The sequence below is a fragment of the Mandrillus leucophaeus genome, unplaced genomic scaffold, assembly GCF_000951045.1.
Source record: "Mandrillus leucophaeus isolate KB7577 unplaced genomic scaffold, Mleu.le_1.0 Scaffold678, whole genome shotgun sequence".
NCBI classification, from domain to species: domain Eukaryota; kingdom Metazoa; phylum Chordata; class Mammalia; order Primates; family Cercopithecidae; genus Mandrillus; species Mandrillus leucophaeus.
Window position 1 is genome coordinate 1,223,740 of NW_012107341.1, and position 23,728 is coordinate 1,247,467.

Genomic DNA, 23,728 nt, shown 5'->3' on the forward strand with positions numbered 1-23,728 from the left:
AGAAAGAGCTGGAGTCCTTTAGAATTAACTGCCTGTTTTTCTGTGGCTAGTGAGCCTTATCTCTCCCCCTTTCCCAGGCATTGTGAAGATGCTGTTTTTCTAGCTGTGCAGCTTCAAGGTCACTAGACAGATAAACTCAAGTCATAAAACATGTTTTTCCTTGAAAAGTAAAAATGATGTAATGCATGTCTCAATTAATTGAATAACTGTCTTTTCTCGCTTCTGTGATATGCTTCCCCCTACACAGATCTCCCCCACCCCACACAATTCTTAAAAGGTAACTTGACTCTTTGATCAGGGCTCAGTCCTCTGGATGTTAATCCAACTGGGCTGGTGCACCTGCATAATAAATATCCTCCTGAACCCTATCAGTCTCTCTGATTCCTTATCAATCCCACTACATTTCTGGGGGGTCGTCTGGGATTGGAGATGACAGATTTACTGTTTCCTTTGCCTTTGGGACTAGAGGCCCAGGGCCGGGGGAGACCTGGCATCCAAGGCACGCCACGGGAGAGCTTCACCCGGATGGAAACTGGCTCTCCCCGTATCCCAGCGCCATGCCTGGCAGTGCAACGGAACCGGGTATGGGGCTGCGGGACAATACCAGCACTTCAGGAACTGCAGTAAGGGGTAAGGGCCCAAGGCAGGAAAGCTTGTCCCATAGGGATGAAGGGGAGTTTGATCACCTCCCGGGTAACAACCACTAATCCAACCCAGAGTGGCTGGTGGTGGCAGGAGTGGCCTGCCAATTTGGATGAACCTCGTGTCCCCACTAACAAAGTGAAAGTGGTTCACTGGATCTGGAGACAGGAACTGGGAGTTGTGGGTGTGTGTGAACCTACCTGGGATATGAGAGAGACTCATTTCGTTCAATGATGAGTCCTGGGGTAGGAGTGGTGTGTGTACGTGTGTGAATGTGGGAGCCTAACTAGGCTCACCCGTGACATGAGAGAGGCTCGTTTTGTCTGATTAGGAGTCCTGGGGCAAGGGAGGTGTGTGAAATGGCGTGAAAGAGATGATCTCGGGAGAGGCCAACGTGGGGAGTGACATGGGGAGGCACAGATCCCTTAGCGTGGGCTGTGTGCTCCAAGGCGAGTGTGGGGGAAATCAGACCGAGGACATTGCATAAAGCTGATAGGACTAGCTTCGTAACCGCAGTAGGCTGTGATGGGAAGGCATGTTCCTGGATAAGCAGTGTCCGAAACTCCTGTAATAGGACCCGGTCTGGTGGACCTGAGAGTGAAAGTGAGAGTGAAAGTGCTTTGCAAGGGAGGAAATGGGAGGGAAAGCGTCAAAACCAACCCCTTTGGAGTGCATGATAAAGAATTTTAAAAAAAGGATTTAGAGGTGATTATGCAAAAAAACTGGATGTTCAAAAGTTAAGGACGTACTGTGAATTAGTATAGCCCTCTTTTAGTGTCGGATGACTGGCCAGAGGCACTATAGAGAAATTGGTCCTGTGTTTTAAGGTGGTGACTAGGATTGGAGGACATCCAGGGCATTCAGACCTAGACTTTGTATTGACTCATGACTGAATGCAGCCCTGCCTAGCAGTTTATTGTAAAATGCTTGCAGGTCACGCCAAGAGAAATCAGCTGCACTGGCAGCTACAGAGTTAAAAGGAAAGTCACAGAGGCTTGTAGCACCACCAAGCCAATAGTGAAAGTAAAAATCAGCTGCCCCTGAAGCTGAGACAAAAAAATAAAGTCTCTGGAAAGGCAGAAAAACCAGTTTTGCGAGAACCACAGTAGGGAATAGAGACCCCTCCTCCCTACATTCCAATCTACCTGACTTCACCAAGGCTAACTGCCCCTAAGGAGTTAAGATAAAAGGAATACAGGCTCTGGATTTCACGTGAGAAGGAGAAATCAGAGCTCAGGGAAATTAAAGTGAAGGGCTCAAAAAGTCAGGCCATCTCAGGTCTGGCCATGCCCAAATTGTGCTTATGCCTCTTAAGAGGACAAGAGGACCCCCACTAAGAGCCAGATGATGCAGTCCAGCTTCAGCACCTACAAAGGTGCCGAGAAGCACTTCTGCAAAGGGTAAAGTGTGGTAAAAGAAAAGGCATCTCATATAAAAATCTCAGAGGTGCTCCAGGGTGCAGATAAAAGCACCAGCCAGTTTTATAAAAGACTTTGAGAGGCATTTTGGTTGTGTACTCCGTTTAACTCTGAGGCTGCTGAAAATCAACACATGGTGAATACGGCGATTGTAAGGCAGGACCAAGGAGATATCAGGCATAAACTGTGGAAGTTAGAAGCTCCATAGGTGTGAATGCTACTCAGCTTATTAAAGTGTCTACTAAGGTGTAAATCAACCGAGATCAGAAGGCTGATCGGAGGCTTTAAAAAGGCTAATTTACTAGCAGCAGCCCTTAAGGAAAGAGAAGCTGGCTTTGCAAGGAGGCATGGATGTGGGCGTGAACGCAGTCATGGAAAAAAGCCAATCTGGACAGGAGTTTGAAAATCGGCCGAGGCTAGAGGGAGATTAATGTGCATGGTGCGAAAGAAAAGGACACTAGAAGGATAAATGTCAAAAGAATAAGGAAAATGGTCAGGGCCATAGTATGAAAACAAACAAACAAACTAACAAACAAACAAAAAAACACTGGCCAAGGGCTACTGCACCCAGAAAAACCCAAGACCCCCTGCACCTGCTGTGAAAGACAGGATATAAAGTGTCAGGAGAAAGCTCAGATCTACTCTAAAAGTGTCCAGTAGTTGGGCTTTTATATGAGCCACGAAGAAAGATGGCTTAGTAGTGAACAAACGCAGGCTATTTGTGCACTTCCTGCTCCAACCACCTGGCGTCAAATAAGTGAGTTCCTAAGGGCAGCAAGGTTCTGCCGCCTCTAGATGCCAAATTTCTTGTTCATGGCTAAGCCATTATACAAAGCCACAAAGAGGAGAAAAAAAAGGAGCCCCTCCTCTAAGAGGTGAACCAGGAGAAGGCTTTAAAAAAAAAATCAAAGAAACCTTGACTCAGGCTCCAGCTTTAGGACTACCAGATCTAACTAACTAAGCTTTTCTTGTATGTCCACAAGTGAAAGGGAGGCTGTAAAGCTTCTAACTCTAAGTTAGAACTTAGAAGGACAACTACTAAGTTAGAAGTCCTTAGAAGGACAACTGCCCTGCTCTGACCACACCGGTTCTAACTCTAACTCAAGCCATAAGATCATGGCATTGCCCAGCGGCATACTTATCCAGGCAGTTAGATTCTGTGGCACTTGGATGGCTTCCTTATCTTAAAACACTAGCTGCCACTGCTCCACTGGTGCAGGAAGCTAATAAACTGACTTTAGAGACTGTGAATACCCTAAACCCAGCTACCTTGCTCCTCATCGAGTCAGTGCCAGGAGGCCCCCTTCATTGCTGCGTGGACATGGTAGATGAAGTGTTCTCAAGCCAAAGAGATTTGACAGATCGGCCCCTCGGGGACCCAGACATTGAATATTTTACTGATAGAAGCAGTTTCATATTAAAGGGAGTCCGCCGAGCTAGGTATACAGTGGTGACTTTGGACTTAGTAGTGCAGTCTTTGCCTACAGAAACTTCTGCTTAGAAAGCAGAGCTAATAGCTCTGACAAGAACTCTCTGGCTAGCAAAAGACCAAAGGACAAATCTTTACACAGATTCCAAATATGCTTCTGCTACTTTGCATGTTCATGAGGCCATTTACAAAGAAAAAAAAAGATTTTAACTGCTGGAAGTAAAAAAATAAAGTACAAGGAAGAAATTATACAGCTTTTAAATGCTGTATGGGCCCCAAAAGAGGTGGCAGTGATGCACTGCAAGGGGCACCAAAAAGCAAGAACACTAAAGGCTAAAACAAAAAAGAGAAAGGCAAACATAAAGGCAAATGCAGGCTTTAAGTATGGCCATGCAAAAGATGCATGGTTAGGTATGAAAAAAATACCTATAAGTCTAACAGACCCGGTACACCCTTTCAAACCTAAGGACTTCGTTTAGGTTGAAAAATAGAATCTAACCACTCTAGGACGCATATAAGATAGGCCCCATATTGTGACCATGTCTACTCCCACTGCTGTTAAAGTTGCAGGTGTCACACCTTGGATTCATCATAGATGGCTAAAACCAGCGGCAGTAGTGACTCCCAACAATGACCAGTAGATTAGCCAACAAGACCCAGATCGCCCCACCTGAATAGTCCTACGGTGAAACCCAGCCACTGGTAAGGACAACTGCCCTGCTTTGACCACACTGGAGGCTGGTCAGTCTATGCATGGCTGAAGCTTGAGGATTCTGCAAGCTCTGCTCTAGTCACATCCCGAAAGCTGACTAGTTTATGCACAGCTGGAGCTAAGAGTACCATTTCTGGATAAGTAAATGTAAATATAATTTAGAAGCCTAGTTATAGTTCTGTCAATACTGATTGTTCTGTTGTTATGTTATTAATGCAAATGCTGCAAATGTCTATGCCCAGAGGAATGTTTGCCATGTCCATGTGTAGTGTAAACATATTTCTATTACCTACACTGATGTTTTTACCATTTCTGCCTACACTAAAATGGAAGAAATCTCTAGAAGAATGCCCACACTGGGTAGATACTACCTGGGTAAGGAGTACGATAGTTACAACTCTACTGTACCATGCCTACTATAAATGTACAGGAACCAAGTTAGGAACCTGTACATACAATCAGACCACCTATTCAGTCTGTGACCCAGGAAATAATCAGCTATATGTATGTTATGAAGCTCTTACCCTATAAATTCTGGTTTAAAATACTTATTAAATCAGAGAAAAAAAAAGAGAGCTTTTAGCTCAAACCAAAGAAGACCCTCTCTCCTATAAAAGGCCTATTTCCTTGTACTTTAATGCCTGCCATGCTGCGTATGTTCATAATCCTAAAACAACCAGAAGCAGTCTGCAATGGTTTAACACAAGAGAGGCTTAGCAGCAGCTACCTTAAACATCTGTATGGAAAACCACAAATCGGATGCCCAGACTGTAACATTCAGTGGAATATGCTAACACAGCTCCAACACTTATATTCAGGAAGGACTGCTCTACTAAGTAGTATGTCAACCAAACGAAATTGTAAGACAAAGACATGCAATTCTTTAAATTTTACTGTTTTAAAGCCAGAGCTACCTTTTTGGTCTACAGGACAGACAGCACTGTTACAAGTTAAAAGATAAGGAACAGGTCTTGGAGTTCTACTACTAATTGTCAAAAAGACTAGAAGGGCTCAAATGCATCCAACCCTGCAATTCCAGGTCCATAAGTCATTCTATAAGCATTTTAGTCAGTCAGTGCCTGAGCTTCTCCCATCAACCAAAAAGTTATTTGCTCAACTAGCTGAAAACATAGCTGGCAGCTTAAGAATTTCCTCATATGTGTGTTTCTCCACATATATATGGAGAAACAAAAATTGGAGACCAGTGGCCATGGGAGGCAAAAAAATTAATGCCACAAGATAACTTCACTTCCCCTAACCCGGCCAGTGAACCAACAGCCTCAGCCAGTGTTTGGTTGTTAAAAACCTCCATAATTGAAAAGTACTGTATCACCTGATAAGAAAAGGCTTTCACAGAAGCAGTAGGAAAAACAACCTGCCTAAGGCAACAGTATGATAAATAAGACTAAAAACAAAACTCTACGGAGAAATGCCCAGAACACCTCCTACTTACCAGATCCACTTTCTCTTGATTCTCTAAGCCACTCATGAGATCAACTAGAGGCTCCAAATGCTTGGAAGGCACCCTCTGACCTGTATGAGATCTGGAGAACATGGGCATATTGGCAACTGCTGGCTAAATGGATGAGGGCATGTGTGTTAAAAACAATCAAGCCATCTTTCTTTCTAATTCCTCTAAAGCAAGAGGAACTATTAAGATATCCAGTTTATGATAAAAATAAAAAAATAGAAGCATAATTACAAAAATAGACACAAACGTCAAAGAGATGTAGACATAAGAGACTGGAAAGATAATGAATGGCCTCCTGAAAAAATCATTAAATATTATAGGCCAGCTATATGGGTGCAAGATGGGTCATGGGGGTACCGCACCCCAATCAATATGTTCAACTGCATCATAAGGTTGCAGGAAGTTCTTGAAATTATAACCAATGAAACATCAAGGGCACTAGATTTATTGGCAATGCAAGCAATACAAATAAAAAATGCTATATATCAAAATAGTTTAGCTTTAGATTACCTCTTAGCCTCAGAAGGAAGAGTATGTGAAAAATTTAATTTAACCAACTGTTGCCTAGAAATTGATGATAATGGCCAAGCTATCATGGAAATCACAGCTAGAATGTGTGAGTTGGCCCATGTTCCAGTTCAGACTTAGTCCAGGTGGTCCCCAGATTCCTTGTTTAAAAAATGGTTCTCAAGCTTTAAAAGATTCAAAGCCCTCACTGGTAGGTTCTTGCTTATTCTTGGCATCTGCCTCATCCTCCCTTGCCTTTTACCTCTGTTTATTAGGAGTGTTCAGTCAACTATAGAGGCAGTAGTAACCCGACACACTACTGTGCAATTGATGGCACTAACCAAATACCAGCTGCTGCCAGTAGAAGAAAAAGCTCAGCTCCGTGAAAAGATGGCAAATAGTGGTGCTTTGTATTAATGCCTTTGTGATAAAAAGCACCAAATGGGGGAATGGAACAGAAATTAAAAGACATTAAAAGAAATTAAAAAATGTGTAAGCAGAAATTCAGTTGTATGTAAGAAAATCCAATTCCCCCTGAGAAAAAGAAAGAGCTGGAGTCCTTCAAAAATTAACTGCCTGTTTATCTGTGGCTAGTGAGCCTTATCTCTCCTCCTTTTCCAGGCATTGTGAAGACCCTTGTTTCTCTAGCTGCAAGGTCACTAGACAGATAGACTCAAGTGGCAAAACATGTTATTTCTTGAAAAGTAAAAAATGATGTAATGCATGTCTCAATTAATTGAATAACTGTCTTTGTTTCTCACTTCTGTAACATGCTTCCAGCTGCACAGATCTTCCCTGACCCCACAAAATGCTTAAAAGGTAATGACTCTTTGTTTGGGGCTCAGTCCTTTCGATGTTAATCCGACTGGGCTGGTGCACCTAAATAATATATATCCTTCTGAACCCCATCAGTCTCTCTGATTTCTTATCAATCCCACTACAATATGAAGTTAAAACCAGGCACTATGAGTGCTCATCTGATTTTTGTTATTAAGAGAAGGTATTTTTTCTGTGTATAGTTGTTAACTTGGTGTCCTTGCAGGAAGGATGTTCAATAGAGCCTTCTATTTAGCCATCTTGCTTTGCCCTTTCTCCGGGAGTCCCTTACATTTAAGTCTTTAATTCATCTTGCATTGATTTTTAATGTATGGTGGAAGAAAGGGCACCAGTTTCAATCTTATGCATGTGGCTCGGCAGTTATTCCAGCACCATTTATTGAATAGAGACTCACTTCTCCATTGCTTGTTTTTGTCATTTTTGTCGAAGATCAGATGGTTATAGGTGTGTGACTTTATTTGTGGGGTCTGTATTCTGTTCCATTAGTCTATGTATCTGTTTTTATACCAGTACTATGCTGTTTTAGTTATTATAGCCCTGTAGTATAGTTTGAAGTCAGGTAGTGTGTTGCTTCTGGCTTTGCTCTTTTTACTTAGGATTACTTTGGCTGTTCCAGCTCTTTTTTGTTTCCATATGAGTTTTATGGTAAGTTTTTTCTAATCTATGAAAAATTTCATTGGTAATTTGATGGGAAAAGCATTGAATCTGTAAACTGTTTTGGGTAGTATGGTTATTTTAACAATATTGATTCTACCCATGAGCATGGAATGTTTTTCATTTGTTTGTGTCATCTGTGATTTCTTCAAGCAGTACTTTGTAATTCTCATAGTAGAGATCTTTCACCTCCCTTAACTGTATTCCTAGGTATTTTATTCTTTTGTGGCCATTGTGAATGGGATTGTGTTCTTGATTTGGTTCTCAGTTTGGATGTTATTGATGTATAGAACTGCTACTGATTTTTATACATTGATTTTATATCTTGGAACTTTGCTGGAGTTGTTTTTCAGATCCAGAAGCCTTTGAACAGAAGCAATTTTTTTTGTTTGTTTGTTTGCTTTGTTTTTTTGAGATGGAGTCTCAGTCTGTCACCCAGGCTGGAGTGCAGTGGTGTGATCTCTGTTCACTGCAACCTCTGCCTCTCAGGTTCAAGCTATTCTCGTGCCTCAGCTTCAAGCCATTCTCGTGCCTCAGCTTCCTGTCTTATCTATGTTTTACTGTCTGCTCTTTCTGACTGCTTGTAATTAGAAGAGAGATGATTTCCTTGAAATGCATCAGGCTAGAAGGAGAGATGGAACTTAAAGTGGCAGTGTTTGTTCAAGATGATGGTGCTTCTGCTCTGTCAATATGGAGTAGCCTGGAGAAATCATTAACATCATTAAAATCAACCTTTATTAGCTGGGATTACAGGCATGCACCACTATGCCTGGTTAATTTTAGTATTTTTAGTAGAGATGGGATTTCACTATGTTGGCTAGGCTAGCCTTGAACTCCTGGCCTCAAATGATCTGCCTGCCTCGACCTCCCAACATACTGGGATTATGGGTGTGGGCCACCACGCCAGGCCATGATGGAGTTTTCTAGGTATAGAATCAAATAGTCTGTGAAGGCATATAATTTGAAGTCCTCTCTTCCTATTTGTATGACTTTTTATTTATTTCTCTTGCCTGATGCCCTGGTTTGAACTTCCAGAACTATGTTAATAGGAGTGGTGAGGGTGTGCATTCTTTTCTTGTTCTGGTTCTCAAGGGGAAATGCCTCTAACTTTTGCCTGTTTAGTATGATGTTGACTGTGGGTTTGTCACACATGGCTATTACTATGTTCTCCTTTGATGCCCAGTTTATTGAGGGTTTTTAACATAAAGAGAGGTTGAATTTCACTGAATGGCTTTTCTGCATCTGTTGAGATGATCACGTGATTTTTGTTTTTAGTTTTGTTTCTGTGATGAATCAAATTTATGATTTGTGTATGTTGAACCAACCTTGCATCCCAGGGATAAACCCTATTTGATTGTGATGAATTAGCTTTTTGATGTGCTTCTGGATTTGCTAGGCTAGTATTTTGTTGAGGATTTTCGCATCTATGTTCATCAGGGTTATTATCCTAAAATTTTCTTTTTTCATTTTGTGTCCACCAGATTTTTATATCAGAATGATACTGGCTTTGTAGAATGAGCTAGGAAAGAGCCGATCCTCCTCAATTTTTTGGAATAGTTTAGCTAGAATTGGTACCAGACCTTCTTTATATGTCAGGTGGAATTTGGCTGTGAGTCTGTCTGGTCCAGGGCTTTTGTTGTTGATGGGTTTTTAATTACAGTTTCAGTGTCAGGACTCACTACTGGTCTGTTCAGGTTTTCAATTTCTTCCTGGTTCAATCATGGGAGAGGGTGTATGTTTCTAGCAATGTATCCATTTCTCTAGGGTTTCTAGTTAATGGGCATGGAAGTGTTTGTAATAGTCTCTGAGGGTTTTTTATATGTCTCTGGGGTCAGTGGTAATGTCCCCTTTGTCATTTCTGATGGTGTTTATTTGGATCCTCTCTCTTTTTTTTTTGCTGTATTAGTCCAGCGAGCAGTCTACCAGTCTTATTTATTCTTTCAGAAAACTAGCCTTTGGTTTTGTTGATCTTTTGTATGTCTTTTTGTGTCACAATTTTGTTCAGTTCAGCTCTGATTTTGGCAAGCCTTGGGGGATGGTGTCCCTGGCCATGCTCCACTGCAGCAGGTCCCATGGCAAATACTCTGGGTTCCATGCAGGGGAGCCTTGTCCCCACCAACCCTCCCTTGCCAGCCCAAATATCCATGGATTCTCCTGTAGCTAGGATTCTAGAGGTCCGTAGTGACAGTGGGCCACTCCATGTCTATTTAACTTACCCCTTCCCCAGGAGTCACTCAGGGCGAGGAATAAGTCCTGATGCTTGGATACTCTGTGCAGGGTCCCCAGCTTCTTGCTCCTTCAGTCCAGGGTCGGTGTCCTACCTCTGTCTACTCTCAATGCCTTCCTTCTGAACATCTGCTCAGAGTGTGCTGGTCTTCTTGATGGTCTTATCTCTTGGTGGGAGAAGCTCTTGCTGGCCATGTCTGGTTGGCTATCTTGGCTCTGAGCCCCTTTATTTTTTAGATCTACTTAAACATTTTTAAAATAAGAAGGCAGTCAGGGGGCATTTTATTATAGATTGTATACTACTACATTTTCTGGCTGTCATAATGTTTAGTGTTGTAGTAGGCATTTAGATATATATTTTGATACACCTATTAATTGCTTTCTTTAGTGTGGGAAACATTCATTTCAAATGATTGCCAAGGAATATGTAATCTCATTGATGATGTAATATTCTATAATTTCTTTAAACTTCATGAGAACCCTTTATTATATCTCTACAAGGTGTTTCTGCTGAAATACATAGTGAACTCTTGCAAACTGTTGACTTCGTTTATAAAAGACTTGGTGTGTTAGGATAAATATGTAATATTTCATCAAAAGATAATCATGAAGAAATAGGCATTACAATAGAAAGGTATTCTAAATTCATATCACGTTTTTCAGCATCATCCAGGATATAGAAATGGAAGTTCTCAAGGCATAATGCTCTATGTAAATTCCTTGATGGTGGGTATATCCATCTGTTCATTTCTCTTTCAATACCTGAAGCAGGGCTTGTATGTACTAGACACTCAGTAAATATTTATTGAACAAATAAATAATGAAAATTTCATCCCTATGAACACTCATCATTTGTCTTGGAGAAATATTTCAACTTAAAATTTATAAGCAATAAATCGTTTACCTAAAATAGAAAAAAGAAAAAAGGTAGACAACTATTTCCTGATGTAGTACTTTCACTTCTAATGAATGGAATATCAAATTATTGACTAAGCAAATTTTAATATCTAAGAATTTTTCTAATTAAAAACTGTGGTTATAAACTTTCAGAATAACAGATTTATAGCTTTTTCAAGTACTTTAGCATTCATTGTATTTGTTATACAGAGAAATCCTGTGAGATAGGCTATCATATATTTTGGTTTTTCGTTGTACAAATGAGGGAACTGGATCTCAGAAAGATTAATAGGTTACTCACGGTTACAGTTTGTGAGAGGGAAAGGTAGGTCTGAGACCCAAGTGTCAATGCCTCCAAAGGCAGATTTACTTTTCATTTCACAATAGAGCTTTCTCCCTGTATGACACTTAAATAATGAAGTATGTTGAAATGAAAAGGGTGGTTACATCCCATTCTAACCCCCAGCACTGCAACTGTGTGATTATGTGATGTTGGGCAAGTCAGGTGATCTCATATCCAATATTTTTCTTCTTCTGCAAACCTCAAATTTATAAGCTAAATTTTGCCTTTTATCATATGTAGTGATAAGAAATCTCTTGTTAGTGATTATATTCTGATAGCCTTTGTTCTGGGTGTATTATTTATTTGTTTCATATATAGTTTGTAAGCTTACTGAGGGCCTAATTTGTCATTGAATATAAATATAATCATGTTAAAGTATGTGTATATATTTATGTGTATATATTTGTATATATGTCTACTGTATTTCTGATCGTGCCCAGTTCATTGCAAGGAGCAGATTAGGAGCATATTCTGTATGTATCCTTGTTAGTCTCTTTCTACTTCGGCAACAATGTAATTGATGAACTCTGGTTAGTGAACATCTGTCAGTAAGAAGGTTATCCTGGCATCCACTGTTAGCAGACACCAGATGCAATGTCCTAGCTATGCCCCCTACTCCTTTCATTGACTGTGTTGGTAAATTATGATGGTTTTACCTTGCCGAGCAAATGTTTTGGTAGTTGTCTCATGTAATTTAAGCAACTCATAACTGTATCTTATTCCTTTAGTAGAAAACCGCACTGCACAAATAACATCCACAGGAAGCCTTGTATTCCAAAATTTTGAGGAGAGTATGAGTGGAATTTACACATGTTTCCTCGAATATAAACCTACTGTGGAAGAAACTGTTAAACGTCTTCAACTAAAATATGCTATATATGGTAAGAGGTAAAGTTAGTTGTGTTTTAACCTTCCTTAATTATTTTAAACATTTAAATATGTTTAAGTAGGTTTGTCTTAAAGGGACTTTATTTTTAGTCTCATTTAATTAAAAAAGAATTACTGCCTCCCTATGTAAGTACTTTGTAAAGGGTTAGTGATGAGGGCACAGAATGGTTAACAGATCGTAGTCTTTTTTTCTTCAGGGGAATGTTGACATGTACACACAGATGAATTTTAGGGCCAGGTATGTATAAATGTTTTCAAATTATTATGATATTATGGCTTGTACTATATTAAATTCTAAGTATTTTAAATTTGAGTATCATGATTCCTGGTACACTGCCATCCCCCAAAACAGGAGCGTGAAACACCACTGTAAATTCCTTTTCTGGCGGGTTGACCTTTTGAGGCTTACAATTGGCAGAGGTCAGTTGATATTTGTAAGAATTACAGAAAGAGGAAAGAAACATGAAAAGGTGGCTCTCCAGTCAAGACAGGTTTATTTTAGAAAACAAACCTGAGAGATGCCTTCTGGCTGAGTTAGGTCAGAGGCACACTGTCTTACAGACTAAGAGTTTTTAAGGATTCAGGGTAGGAGAGTTTATCAGAGGCTTGGACTGCTTCTGTGTCTCTTTGTTGTGCTTATCTGGGAGGGAGAGTTGTGTGTCTGTTCCCATGCATCTTTTTGCAGCTGCAGGCATATCCCCCAAATCTGCTTTTAGCTTCTCTATCTTAGTGCATCGGAAGGGAAAGGGAAAGGAATGTGCTTATTAAGGCCCATTGTTTTATTTTTTTTTGAGACGGAGTCTCACTCTGTCACCCAGGCTGGAGTGCAGTGGCGCCATCTCAGCTCACTGCAACCTCCACTTCCCGGGTTCAAGCGATTCTCCTGCCTCAGCTTCCCGACTAGCTGGGACTACAGGCACATGCCACCACACCCGGCTAATTTTTTGTATTTTTGGTGGAGATGGGTATCACTGTGTTAGCCAGGATGGTCTCAATTTCCTGACCTCATGATCTGCCTACCTCGGCCTCCCAAAGTGCTGGGATTACAGGCATGAGCTACTGCCCCTGGCCAAGGCCCACTGTTTTACTGGGACCCGTTGTATAAGGGTGAGGTTTGGCAGTTACCCAAGAAACTTTAACCCATCTCCCTCTGTGCCGCAGCTCTCTTATCTGTGTTTTACTGTCTGCTCTTTCTGGCTGCTTGTATTTAGAAGAGAGGTGATTTCCGTGAAATGCACGAGGCTAGAAAGGGAACTAGAACTTAAAGTGGCGGTGTTTGTCTGAGATGACGGTGCTCCTGCTCTGTCAATATGGAGTAGGCAGGAGAACAGCCTGAACCCAAGTTGCTTGTAGGTTCCATCTCACTAGTGGGACCCATGTGTGGCAGACAGAATAATGGCTCCTAAACATGTCCATATCTAGTCATATCCAGAACATGTAAGTGCGTTGCCCTACATGGAAAAAGGGATTTAGCAGATGGATTGCGATGAGATTATCCTGAATTATCTGGGTGGGTCCAATGTAATCACAGGGTTCCTTCTAAGAGGAAGGCAAGAGGGTCAAAGGCAGAAAAAGGAAATGTGCTGACAAAAGGAGAGGTTGCAGTGATTTTCTTTGAAGATCAAAGAAGCCACATGCCAAATAATACAGGCAGCCACCACAACTGGAAATGGCAAAGAATTGGATTCCCCCTAAAGCTTTCAGAATGAGTACAGCTTGATTTTTGCTTAGTAAGACTCATTTTGGATTTCTGATCTCCACAGCCTTAAGGTCATAAATTTGTGGTGTTTAGAACATTAGGTATGTGGTAATTTGTTACAGTGTCAATAAGATAACTTATACACCATTACTTTGACAGCAAGGGTGCCAAACAACTGGCAGAATGGTTAGTGGTTTCTTGATAATATTTTGGTTTATCAAAAAATACTTTCCCATATAGCCAAAGAGAGACATAATGTTTTGGTAAGATAATTAACTTTGTTAGGCAAATAATTTGTTTAAACCTTTTAATCAGTCATGTTTCATTTTTGTTACATAGTAGTTATCTCCCTCTTGTTACTTCATGTACCTAACTTATAATAAATGTACTTCAGAATCACTCGTAAGTACATATTCACATATGCTAACAAATGTAGAAGTGCCTAAAATGAGTACTGGTTTATAATAATGATAATGATAGCTAATATTTACTGAGCACTTATGATACACCAGGTGGTACTGTGTTTTTACATGTAATTATTACAACAACAGCAAAATCCATATTTATGTAATGCTTGCTTAGTGTAAGCATTGTTCTAATTTATTTATATTAAATGTATTTCACCACAAACTGTGATGTAGGCACTGCTATTTTTGGTCTTGTAAATGTAAGGAAACAGAGTGGTTAAGTGACTTTCTCAAGACCACGGCTATTAAGGAGGGGAGGGGAGAACTCAGATTTCAATTTAGGAATTCTGGTCCTAGAGTTAGTATTCTTATGCTTTATGGTATCCTGCTATGTATACCACTGTTATATGAATGCCAGCAGGATGAAGACCTGATTCATAAACTGACTTTGAAGACCTACTCTTTTAATGCTTAAAACCAATACAATTGATTATATTTTATTATACATACCTCCTTTAATCTTTCTAATAGCTACATGGTGTTTCAGATTTTATTTGAGCATTCTTCAGTTAATTACTATTTAGTTTGTTTCACATTTTCCCTACCTCAGATGGTACTGTGTGAAACATTTAAATATGTGTCCATCCATCCATCTGCCGTTGGTCTGTGTATACACACACATACACCATACCCCCTCACCATACTAACATTGCTGTATTTTGTAAGATAAGTTGTTAGTTTTTCAGAAAGATGAATTCTGTAAAGGAAAATCTGCAGGGAATTCATAGTGCTATTTTGATTGATTCTTTTGTATAGTAATTTGCAACCCTGCTGTAGTAGATGAGAACCTCAGTTTCTAAAACCCCTTTAATGCTGTATTTTGAAGTGTTGCCAATATGATAAATTAATGGTATTTTACAGTTTTAATATGCATTTTTTGGTCTTTGGTGGGTTATTCAAATCTTATTTGTGTGAGCTCTCTCTGTGCGTATGTGTGTGTGTCTGAATAGCTATAGAGAGATGTATAGCTATGTAGATATTAATTTTATGTCAAATGCATTCTATTCTGTATTTTGTTTTTAGCTTATTAATCTCTTATATTCTAAGTAAAGGATAATTCCAAATTTTAAAATTTTATATAAACTACAAGTGGCGTTTTCTTTTTGACTCATGTTTTTTACTGTGTTGAGCAAGATATTCACCATTACCTGGATTGTAAGAAGTAAAATCAACTTATAATTTTCTATATATATTAAAAACCATTAAAAATTTTAGAAAATTACAAAATAAAATCAAGAATTGTTATCAGTTTTGAATATGGCAAGACACTAAATGTATAAAATGGTGATTCATTGCTTTAATATACACTTCCTTAATTATTAGTAAGTTAGAACATCTTTTCATATTTTTATTATTCAGTAGATTGTCTTTTCAATTCAATTGTCATCTTCCTTTTGCATAGTTTGTCTTTTTCGTACTAATTTTTAGATATTTTGCTGTTCTGGATACTAGCCTTTCCTTATGCATGCTATAAGTAATTTCTACCTTCTCTCACTTAAGATGTTTATACTAACAGAAGTTTCAATTTTTTTTTTTTTGTAATGAGACCTATCAGTTTTAATTCTCTGAGTTGTTTTGCTTTTGTTTTGTTTAGTTTTGTTTTCTAAGAGATTGTTTCCTATGTAGAAAATAAAAATTGCCCAGAACTTTGGGAGGCTGAGGCGGGTGGATCGCTTGAGACCAGGAGTTCGAGACCAGCTGACAAGATACAGAGCAGTCCCATCAAAAGAAGGATACCTTGTGTTGACCTTTTATAATTGAACCCGCTTTCCCTCCTACCTCCATCCAGAATTCCTGGCAACCACCAGTCTTCTCTAATTCTGTATTGTCAACATGGAAAAACACCATCTCTTCTAAAAATACAAAAAAATTAGCCAGGCGTGGTGGTGCATGCCTATAATCCCAGCTACTCAGGAGACTGAGGCCAGAGAATCACTTGAACTGGAAGCTGCAGTGGACCCAGATCATGCCACTGTATTCCAGGCTGAATGACAGAGTGAGACTCTGCCTTAGAAAACAAAAAAGAAAAAGAAAAGAAAAGAAAAATTGTTTCCTATATTTTCTAGGCCTATTTTTTAAAATAGGAATAAATTAACATCTTTGTTAGACAAAGAGCAATGTCCAATATAAATTTTCTCAAGACCCTTAAAACCTGTGAATTTCTGGCCAGTTCACAAAACCGTAAGATGACACTTTTCAGCATGAAGTAAAAAACAGTCTGTCAGCTCTAAAGACGTTACAGAGCAGAAATTTCCAAATGTGTTATACAAGCTTTCTGGGCAAATGAAAAATCTATCTTCTATGATATATTAACAAAAATTCGCAAGATAAGATTATGTTTTGACATACTTAACAAGCATTCCTTCTTTGTCTCCAACAAACATAGCTAAGGAAATAATGTAACCATTTTTACGCAGAAAATTAAGACTGCAAGTCATACACAAGAACAGAAGTGCTAGAGCATTGAAACTGTTCTGCTTCACTGTCATACTCGAATTGTTGACTCTTAAACCATTTTCAGTTAAATACAAGGAAAGGTTATTGCATGTTCAGCAATTACTAAGTTTTCAATAATTTAAGGTCCAGTAGCTTAGAAAAGTAGACTGAGAATGGTTCTGAAAAGGCAAGTTAAACCTTAGGCCTGTTTTTTCAGGTTAAACTTTTTGTTTTGAGATAAATGTAGATTAACATATGGTTGCAAGAAATAATACAGACAGATTCCATGTATTCATTAGCTAGCTTCCCCAAATCATAATATCTTGTAAACTAAGATAGTGATTTTGTCACAGTCTACCCGTCTTATTCATATTTTTCCAGGTTTATGTGTACTTTTGTGTGTGTGTGTGTGTGTGTGTGTGTGTGTGTGTGTGTGTGTAATTCTGCCATTTTTATCCCATGGGTAGACTCAGGTATCTACAACCATAGACAAGATACAGAGCAGTCCCATCAAAAGAAGGATACCTCGTGTTGACCTTTTATAATTGAACCCGCTTTCCCTCCTACCTCCATCCAGAATTTCTGGCAACCACCAATCTTCTCTAATTCTGTATTGTCATTTCAAAAGTATTATACAAATACAGTGCTATAGTACATAATCTTAGGGGATTGACTTTTTTCCATTTTTCCAGATTCCTTGGAGATTGCTGTAAGTTTTGTGCATCTATCACACACTCTTTCTTATTGCTGAGTTGCATTCCAAAGTATGCATATACCACAGTTTGTTAAATGACTTACCCATTGAAAGATATCTAGGTTGCTTTGAGTTTTTGGCTGTTGCATATAAAGCTTCTAAGGACATTTGTGGATTGTTTTTCTATAGACCTAAGTATTTATTTCTGTGGGGTAAATACCTAAAGTGCAGTTGATTGATCATGTGATAGTTGCATATTTAGTTTAATAAGAAACTGCCAAATTGTATTTCAGAATGGCTGTACCATTTTGTATTTCTACCAGCAATATAAGGATAGTCCAGTTACTCCATGTCTCCACCGGCAATTGGTGTTATAATTATCTTTTGTTTTAGCCATTCTGATAGGTGTGAAGTAATATTTCATTATGGTCTTAATTTGCATTTCTATACTTTCTAATGACGTATTTAATATATTTTATATTAATAAAATATATTATGAGTTTATTTGCCATCTGTACATCCTCTTTGGTAAAATTTCTGTTCATATCTTTTGACTATTTTTTGATTGGATTGTTTGGTATATTACTGTTGAGTTTTTTGATATTTAATACACATACACAGATAGATATATACTCGTTCTTTGTTGGATATATATTATTTGTAAGTATTTTCTACCACTCTGTATTTTGTCTTTTCATCTTCTTGACAGGATCTTTGCAGAGCCTGTTTTAAAATTTGGTTTATCAGGTTTGCTTTTGTGAATCATGCTTTTTGTGTTAAGATGAAAAATTATTTGCCTCATCCTAGATCCCAAAGATATTCTAAGTTTTTTTTTCCTAAAAGTTTTGTAGGTTTCCTTTTTTTAAAAAAAAATTATTTTTATTTTAAATTCTTGGGTAATGTGCAGGATGTGCAGGCTTGTTACATAAACATGTGCCATGGTGGTTTGCTGTACCTATCAGCCCATCACATGGATAGTAAGCCCAGCATGTATTAGCTATTTTTCCTAATGCTCTTCCTCCTCACACCACCAACAGGCCCCATTGTGTGTTGTTCCCCTTCCTGTGTTGATGTGTTCTCATTGTTCAGCTACCACTTATAAGTGAGAACATTTCTGTTCCTGCATTAGTTTGCTGAGGATAATGGCTTCCAGCTCCATCCATGTCCCTGTAAAGGACATGATCTTGTTCCTTTTTATGGCTGCATAGTATTTCATGGTGTATATGTACCACATTTTCTTTATCCAGTCTATCACTGATGGGCATTTGGGTTGATTCCATGTCTTTGCTTCAATGACATGGAATAGAATGATTTATATTTCTTTGGGTATATACTCAATAATGGGATTGCTGGGTGAAATGGCATTTCTGGTTGTAGATCTTTGAGGAATTGCCACAACATCTTCCACAATGTTTGAACTAATTTACATTCCCACCAACAGTGTAAAAGCGTTCCTGTTTCTCCGCAACCTCACCAGCATCTGTTGTTTCTTGACCTTTTAATAATTGCTATTCTGACTGGTGTGAGATGGTATCTTATCATGGTTTTGATTTGCATTTCTCCAATGATCAGTAATGTTGAGCTTTTTTTCATATGTTTGTTTGCCCCATGAATGTCTTCTTTTGAGAAGTGTCTGTTCGTGTCCTTTGCCCACTTTTTAATGGGATTATTTGTTTTTTACTTGTAAATTTAAGTTCCTTGTAGATTCTGGAATATTAGACCTTTGTCAGATGAATGGAGTGCAAAGATATTCTCTGTGATTGCCTGTTTGCTGTGATGATAGTTTCTTTTACTGTGCTGAAGCTCTTCAGTTTAATTAGATCCCATTTGTCAATTTTTGCTTTTGCTGCAATTGCTTTCAGTGTTTTTGTCATGAACTCTTTGCCCGTGCCTATGTCCTGAATGGTATTGCCTAGGTTTTCTTCTAGGGTTTTTATAACTTTGAGTTTTACATTTAAGTCTTTAATCCATCTTGAGTTAATTTTTAAATAAGGCATAAGGAAAAGGTCCAGGTTCAAATTTCTGCATATGGCTAGCCAGTTCTCCCAGCACAGGTTTACTTTTTATATTTAACTATGGGATGCATATTCAGTTAATTTTTGTGTAAAGTGTGCTGAGGCTTGGTTTAAGGTTGATTTTTATTATTTTTATTTTTTACGTATGGATTGAACATTGCTTCAATGTTATTTCCTGAAAAGGATATCCTTCTTCCATTGAGTTGTTTTTGCATCTTTGTCAAAAATCGGTTGAGGATATTTGTGTGGGTGCTTTTTTTCTAGGTTCTGTAATTTCTTCCATTGATTTATAGGTTTATACGTCCTCTACCAGTACTGCACTGTTGATTACTATAAGGATATAGAAAACCTCAATACTAAGGAGAGTGTTCTTTTCAAGATAGTTTACAAGAATAGTCTTTGTTATTTAAATGTCTGTCCCTTTCTATATAAATTTTTGAATATTCTTATGTACATCAACAAAATATCCTAATGTGATTTTGATGGGAATTACATTCAATCTATAGATTAATTTGGGGAAGAGTTGCATCCTTACTATACTGTGTCTTCTAATTTATGAACATGGTATGTCTATCCATTTAATTAAGTCTTTGATTTCTTTTATCTGCATATACATGTTTTGTGAAGTGTATACTAAGAATGTTATTTTGATTTTTTAGAATAATTATAAATAATATTACATTTTACACTTTGAATTACACATATTTATTGCTAATATGTAGAAATAAATATTATTTTTGTGTTGATTTTGTATCCTGCCACCTTGTCAAAGTCACATAATAATACTAGATTTTTAGATTTTTATAGATTCTTCATGAGATATTCATGGCATGTGGACACAGAGACAGAATCTGTGTATTTGTTATTTATTTTTGTTTTTTTTATTGAGGAGGCTAGGACTTTAGATACATGTTAAAAAAGTATGTTGGGAGTGGGCATCATTATCTTTGTCTTAATATTAGGGGGAAATAATCTAGTCTTTCACCATTGAGTATATATAATGTTAGCTGTGGGTTTCTTGTAGGTGCCCATTATCAGATGGAAGAAATTCCCTCATTCTACATTTATATTTGCAGATTGTTTTTATTGTGAAAGGATGTTGGATTTTGTCAAATGTTTTTTCTTGCATCAGTTAATACAAATGTGTTTTTTTATTTTGTACTTCATTACTATGGTTTGTTACATGAATTGATTTTTTTAAATGTTAACCCAAACTTGCATTCCTGGGATAAATCCCACTTGGTCATGGTGTGTGATTGTTTTCAATATTTTGCTAGATTTGGTTTGCTAGTATTTTATTGGGAATTTTTGCATTTGTGTTCATAAGAGATACTGGTATATAGTTTTCTTGTGATATCTTTGGTTTAGATATCAGGGTATTACTGGCTTCATAGAATGAGCTGGGGTGTATTCCCTTCTGTTCCGATTTTGAAAGTGTTTGTGAAGAATTGTTGCTAATATGTCTGTTTGGTAGAATTCATCAGTGAAGACATTTGGGCTTGGGTTGTTTTCCACAGGTAGTTTTTTGATTACTAATTCGACCTTTTCGTTACAGGTCTATTCAGATTGTCTGTTTCTACTTGAGTCAGTTTCAGTAGTTTGTGTCTTCCTAAAGAATTTGTTTTATCTAAATATGTCTAATTTGTTGGCATACAGTTGTTTGTAGTGTTCCTTTATATTTCTTTTATTTCTTTAGGGTCAGTATTCTCTCCCCTTTTATTTCTGATTCTAGTAATTTGAGTCTTCTATCTCTTGTTTTTGTAAATCTAGCTAAAGTTTGATCAATTCTGTTGATTTCTTAAAAAACTGGTTTTGGTTTCATTGATTTTCACTGTTTTTTATTTATCACATCACTTATCTCTGCTGAAGTCTTTATTATTTTATTCCTTCTGCTTGCTTTATATTTAGTTTTTCTATTTTCTCTTTCTTTTTCATTGTCTGAAGATAAAAGATTAGGCTACTTGAGAGCTTTATTTTATAATATGCCATAGGCATGGCATATTATTTCCCTCTAAGTGCTGCCTTACCTGCATGCCATAGGTTTTGTTATGTTTTGTCTTCATTTTCATTTGTATCAAGATTATTTCTAATTTATCTTTCAATTTTTTCTTTGACCTATTGATTATTTAGGAGTCTGTTAATTTTCATTTCTGAGTTTTTCAAATTTCTTTTGTTACTGATTTTTTAATTTTACTTTATCAGAGAAAATAATTTGTATTATTTCAAAGATTTATGGCTTTGCATATACTTCATCCTTGAAAATGTTCCATGTGTATTTGAGAAGAATGCATATTCTGCTGTTATTAACCGGTTTACTATAGATGATTCTCAGATCTATTTGGTTTATAGTGTTGTTCAGGTCTTCTGTTTCTTTATTGATCTTCTTCCTAGCTTTTTTATTCGTTATTGTAAGTAGGATATTGATGTCTCCAAATAATGTTGAATTATCTAATTCCTCTTTAATATCTGTATATGTTTATAATTGTTCTTTCTTCCTGATATATTGACCTTTTTATCATGATAAAAGTCCCCCCCCCCTTTTTTTTTTAAAGTAACTTTTTGTTGTTGTTTTAAAGTCTGTTTTTTTGGTTTTGTATTTTTTTTTTTTTTTTTTCAGTGTTCCCGGTACCTGACTCTCTGTAGGAGAAGTGTAGTCTGTATTTCTTGAGAAATATATCTACACTCAGTATGCCTAACTCCTCCTTTCACCCTCAGTTACCCTCCCATTCTATTCTGGTACTTGCATCTGCAATTGCATGAAACTACTAAGGTTAAGGTCATCAATAGTGCCCTTGCTGTTAAATTCAATGGAAACGTATTTCTCATTGTCCAGTGGTTCTGCATCCAGTGCTTCCTCGTGCACTCCACCCACTGGGCCTCTGTTCCAAATCAGGTGTTCTAATGACCTATTGTGATATAGAGATATTGCCATACATTCAGGAAAGCTGTGGGGGACTTGGTTTAGTTCCTGGATGCAAAGGAGGAACTTTGATCATTTTCTCATGAGGCACCCTGCTTGTTATGAGCCATAGCTTCAAGCAGCGATTGTAGCCATTTGGGATTTTTTTTGCCATTTGGGTTTTTTTGCTTCTGTGAGCAGAGTGCTATACTCAGTCCCTAGTTTTATTCTGTGAGCCTGGTTTTAGTCCCCTCTCTCACATAAAAAACACGTAAGACTATTCTCCACAGAGGCCAAGTTCCTGCTGCCACTTCTCTGCTACTGGTTCCATAGACCAGCAACCCTATGACATTTTCCCCATGTTGTATATGTACTCTGCTGTGTGGTCTGTAAAAATATCCATCTCCTTTTTGACCTGAGCCTTGGCTTTTTGGTGTTGTCCTTTAATATATCACTAGCGTTAGTGTATAATTTTATCAGAAAGGGTGTGGAAGCATGATATATTGTGAAGACATCTCCTACCATTTCTTTTTTTTAATTATACTTTTAAGTTCTGGGATACATGTGTAGAATGTGCAGGTTTGCTGCATAGGTATACACATGCCATGATGGTTTGCTGCACCCATCAATCTGTCATCTACATTAGGTACTTCTCCTAATGCTATCCCTCCCCTAGTTCCCCCACCAGCCGAGAGGCCCTGGTGTGTGATGTTCCACTCCCTGTGTCCATGTGTTCTCATTGTTCAGTTCCCCCATATGAGTGAGAACATGTGGTGTTTGGTTTTCTGTTCCTGTGTTAGTTTGCTGAGAATGATGGTTTCTAGCTTCCTCCATGTACCTGCAAAGGACATGAACTCATCCTTTTTTATGGCTGCATAGTACTCCATGGTATATGTGTGCCACATTTTCTTTATCTAGCCAATAATTGATGATCATTTGGGTTGGTTGCAAGTCTTTGCTATTGTGAATAGTGCTGCAATAAACATGCATATACATGGGTCTTTATAGTAGTATGATTTATAATCCTTTAGGCATATACCCAGTAATGGGATTGCTGGGTCAAATGATATTTCTGGTTGTAGATCCTTGAGGAATTGCCACACTGTCTTCCACAATGGCTGAACTAATTTACACTCCCACCAACAGTGTAAAAGTGTTCCTATTTCTCCACATCCCCTCCAGCATCTGTTGTTTCCTGACTTTTTAAGGATCACCATTCTAACTGATGTGAAATGGTATCTCATTGTGGTTTTGATTTGCATTTCTCTAATGGCCAGTGATGATGAGCTTTTTTTCATATATTTGTTGTCCACATAAATGTCTTCTTTTGGAAGTGTCTGTTCATGTCCTTTGCCCACTTTTTGATGGAGTCATTTGTTTTTTTTTCTTGTAAATTTGTTTAAGTTCCTTGTAGATTCTGGATATCAGCCCTTTGTCAGATGGATAGATTGTAAAATTTTTCTCCCATTCTGTAGGTTGCGTGTTCACTCTGAT

At 38.0% G+C, this 23,728-nt stretch overlaps 1 protein-coding gene across 2 annotated transcripts in view; it reads left to right on the top strand.

The window, feature by feature from the left end:
* ZPBP (zona pellucida binding protein) overlaps nucleotides 1–23,728 on the top strand; it is a 148,015-nt gene that overhangs the window by 22,501 nt on the left and 101,786 nt on the right. Inside the window, exon 4 of one of the 2 annotated variants that reach the window (XM_012002122.1) lies at nucleotides 11,865–12,017. In XM_012002122.1, the coding sequence (XP_011857512.1) occupies nucleotides 11,865–12,017 (153 nt within the window). The remainder of the gene's footprint in view (nucleotides 1–11,864; nucleotides 12,018–23,728) is intronic. The other variant, XM_012002123.1, reaches the window with a different exon arrangement.